This window comes from Aphanomyces astaci (assembly GCF_000520075.1).
Source record: "Aphanomyces astaci strain APO3 unplaced genomic scaffold supercont1.29, whole genome shotgun sequence".
Classification (NCBI taxonomy): Eukaryota; Oomycota; class Saprolegniomycetes; order Saprolegniales; family Verrucalvaceae; genus Aphanomyces; species Aphanomyces astaci.
This window is the reverse complement of record NW_009798292.1, coordinates 247,759-250,975: the sequence shown is the minus strand read 5'-3', so window position 1 is coordinate 250,975 and position 3,217 is coordinate 247,759. Positions and strand designations below refer to the sequence as shown.

The 3,217-nt window shown below is 46.8% G+C and overlaps 1 protein-coding gene across 1 annotated transcript; it reads right to left on the bottom strand.

The window, feature by feature from the left end:
* Nucleotides 1–1,330: 1,330 nt before the first annotated feature.
* H257_10584 (hypothetical protein) lies at nucleotides 1,331–2,277 on the bottom strand. Its single transcript, XM_009837181.1, has one exon. The coding sequence runs from the start codon at nucleotides 2,241–2,243 to the stop codon at nucleotides 1,374–1,376; it is 870 nt and encodes a 289-aa protein (XP_009835483.1). The 5' UTR covers nucleotides 2,244–2,277; the 3' UTR covers nucleotides 1,331–1,373.
* Between the last annotated feature and the right edge of the window lie 940 nt (nucleotides 2,278–3,217).

The following is a 3,217-nucleotide window of genomic DNA, read 5'->3' as shown; positions in this document are numbered from 1 at the left end:
TCGCGAGAGTGAAAACATACGTACATGTGATATGTACGATTATGCTATTTGAAACGCGTGGGGGCACAGCATGTTTTTTCGCTGTTCCCTTGCTTTCGTAGCACGGTACAATTGTACTGTACGGCTTGCTGGTACATATAGTTCTTCCGATGATTGTTGTGCTGACTGGTGACACTGTTTATCTGACTGCGCCCACTCTGATGACGTACTACTACTTGCGTTGGGAGTGGCGGCGCCTGCAAGAATCATGTGGTACGCCGTCTTGTGGGATTCTGGCGTTGGTGCGCTCGCAGATGGACTTGGAATTTGTGGGCAGACCAGCTGGTACGGAGCTCGCTCACGCGTTGCTCGGCGAAGTTCTAACCGCTCGTTTCATCATTTCATCACTTGATGTGTGTCATATGGGAACCCATAGGGCAGCATGGCAATCAGGAAACCTTCTAATCACCTGGACACGACATTTCGCTCGACTACTGTAGGGATTGCGCACTACTAGTATTGCTATTATTAATAATTCTAGTACCACTAAAGTTACAAGAATCACACACATGGTGGTGGTTCTCCAACTTGACGGCGCAACACAGGCAAAACATCACACATGCAACAATGAATAGCTAACATATACTATTAATATTATAATAATAGTAACGTTACTACTTTGTTGTAGTAAGTAGCAACGGATCCGAAGTTTACCCCAATAAATGTACTAGGCTCAGGGATGCGCGTGGGAATCAAACTCATGATCCTAGTTTGCCAACTGCGAGATGAAAAAATGATCTAGTTCGTACTCCTTGCCATGCACTGCGTACAAAGTATAGCCAGCAACGTGGTCGTAGTCTGCTTTCGGAATGACTTTGCACCTTCGTCATCTATCAACGACACGATATCACGACTAACGTTACACTGCACCACGGCGTGGGCTTAATGTACAGTAACTTACTTATATTCATTCCCCCTGGCTGCATGTGTGTCGTTGTACAGTCTGTAGGCGCTGTACTTATGCCCTCCAACACGAAGGTCAGTACGTACGTAACGACACAAAACACACAATAATGTTACTACTGTATTTGTCGTACCTTTGCATCATGGAATTAAATTTGAAGCATTTATTTAAATATTCGAATTGTACAATTGATTCAAGATTATATTGAGTGATAGTGTTATATTCGCGTTTTGTATTTCATGGTGCAGATCAACGACAAATACGGGTACTAGATTGGTATAACATTAGTACTTTACTTCCCCTACTTATGACTAACCAAGTAAGTAGTCCACCACCATCACAGTATCATCACTTTAGCGTGCAACTTTGAGCCTCAACGACCATATTACGAAAGTTGCCTAGTTCGAAGAGGCAAACATGTATACATGTATTACTCGCCATGGGCGATATCGTGGTGGAACGGTGATGGCGGCGGCAGGGGGTGATCATTGCCGAGAATCTCATCACGAAGCCTCGATACCTCACTTGGAGCATCATCACAGGACATGCTGTTGCTACTGTTGTACTTGTTCCCTTGCTCTTCCTCGCCTTGGCCAAAGAAATCGCAAATGCAGACGAGTACATTTAGGCTGGATCGTTCGCGATGGTCATTTCTAGCTTGGTTCCGGTGTCGCAGATCCCAGCACCACCGAAAGATCTGCCGCACACAAGCGTCCATGTCAGCAACCAGCGGCTTTTCTAACCGAGCGAGGAGACCGTACGTCCACACAGCTCGTAGCCTCGACATCGTCTCAGCCGCTCCATCCTGATCGTCGTCCATCCAGTGGACCATCGTGTGAAGGAGGCGCTGAGTAAGCACTTGGTCCATCTGTAACAGCACCTTGACGGTCGGGGCGTTCTCAAGGAAGAAGGCGCGCCAGTGCGCTTCGTCGCTCATCTTGGGGAACGGGATGTTGTCGAGGCGAGTTGGCCGAGCCGCCAACGTGGCTTCGACGTACGTTAGATACTGCCGCAGGTCCGCGAACTCGGACAACACTTGCATGCGCGCGGCAGGGGACAGCGTAAGGTGTACGGGAAACGGCGGAAGTGTCGGCAAGAACAGTTTCTGCAATGTGTTGGGTTGTACACTTGGGATCACGACCGCGGAAGTCGTGATGTCGGGAATGGAGGCGGCTTCAAAGCGCACCCGCCACATATACTCCTGCGCATCCGTGGGAGGACATTGTGCCGCAGCCCGAGCTTGATATTCTCGCAGCACGTCGGCAGGCACATCCGCCACAGGCAGTACGCCGTTGTCCATGCTTCTTGCAATTTATGGACGACCGATATCGAATTATCCGGACTGCTTTCTTGATGTATCAAGAACTACGACGACGACGCATGTGACACTTGATTAAAGTATGATGGCATGCCACCGATTCGGTGTCCCTTGATTAATGTACTGTACTACCTAGTACTACTCTGTTCCACATTGTTTGCAGCATTTCGTTTTTTGGGGAGTTTTATCTCGGAGTTTGTATATCGCGTCAAATTCAAAACATACTTAAATTTTGTATGGTGTATTTGAAACTTGATATTATTTTGGCATGAAAAACACATGACGATGATTTCGATTATTCTTGAGAATTATTCGCTTCCATCATCCTTTCGAGGTGTTCTTGTTCAATTCGAGCTGTGAGTGTTGCCAGGGCGCTTTCATAACAATTTTGGTCGCAAACAAGGTTGTATGTTGAGAAGTTCTTGATACATTTATCTTTTTTCATGTGGGGAAGTTTATAATTGTTGCTCCCACCTCTAGCCATTGACTCCTCCATCACCTTTTGCAGAGTCAAAAATGTTTTTGAAAGCGTATCCACCGGCATCTCAACAAAAGCATTTTCTACAGCAACAATCATCTCATCAATAGTTCGAGTTGACTTTTGATGCTGCAGACTTTGAATAGCATTAAAAAATCCTAAATCTAAGACATTGTAGTCAGGACTATTTGGTGGCTGGTTCTTGACTTCAATTGACGTGAATCTTGGGTCACAGCGCCGCTGAATGGCTTCGGTAGTCATAGATCGATGCGGACTTGCGTTGTCTTGCTGGATGCGGATGCTGCGATGGGTCCGTGGCATCTTCAATGCGATCGCCGGAAGTACTTTATCAAACATCATCGCTTGGTATACATCAGCCGTCACACTCACCGGTTTGGTTTCAATGGTTCCTTTCGGGCGGTTCTTGCTTGAGCGCTTCGCTGGTTCATCAACGACAAACGGCCATACGCCAAGTTTT

Bases quoted from the DNA above. Each gene is read 5' to 3' on its own strand.
- H257_10584 (XM_009837181.1), bottom strand. From the start codon at position 2,243: ATGGACAACGGCGTACTGCCTGTGGCGGATGTGCCTGCCGACGTGCTG.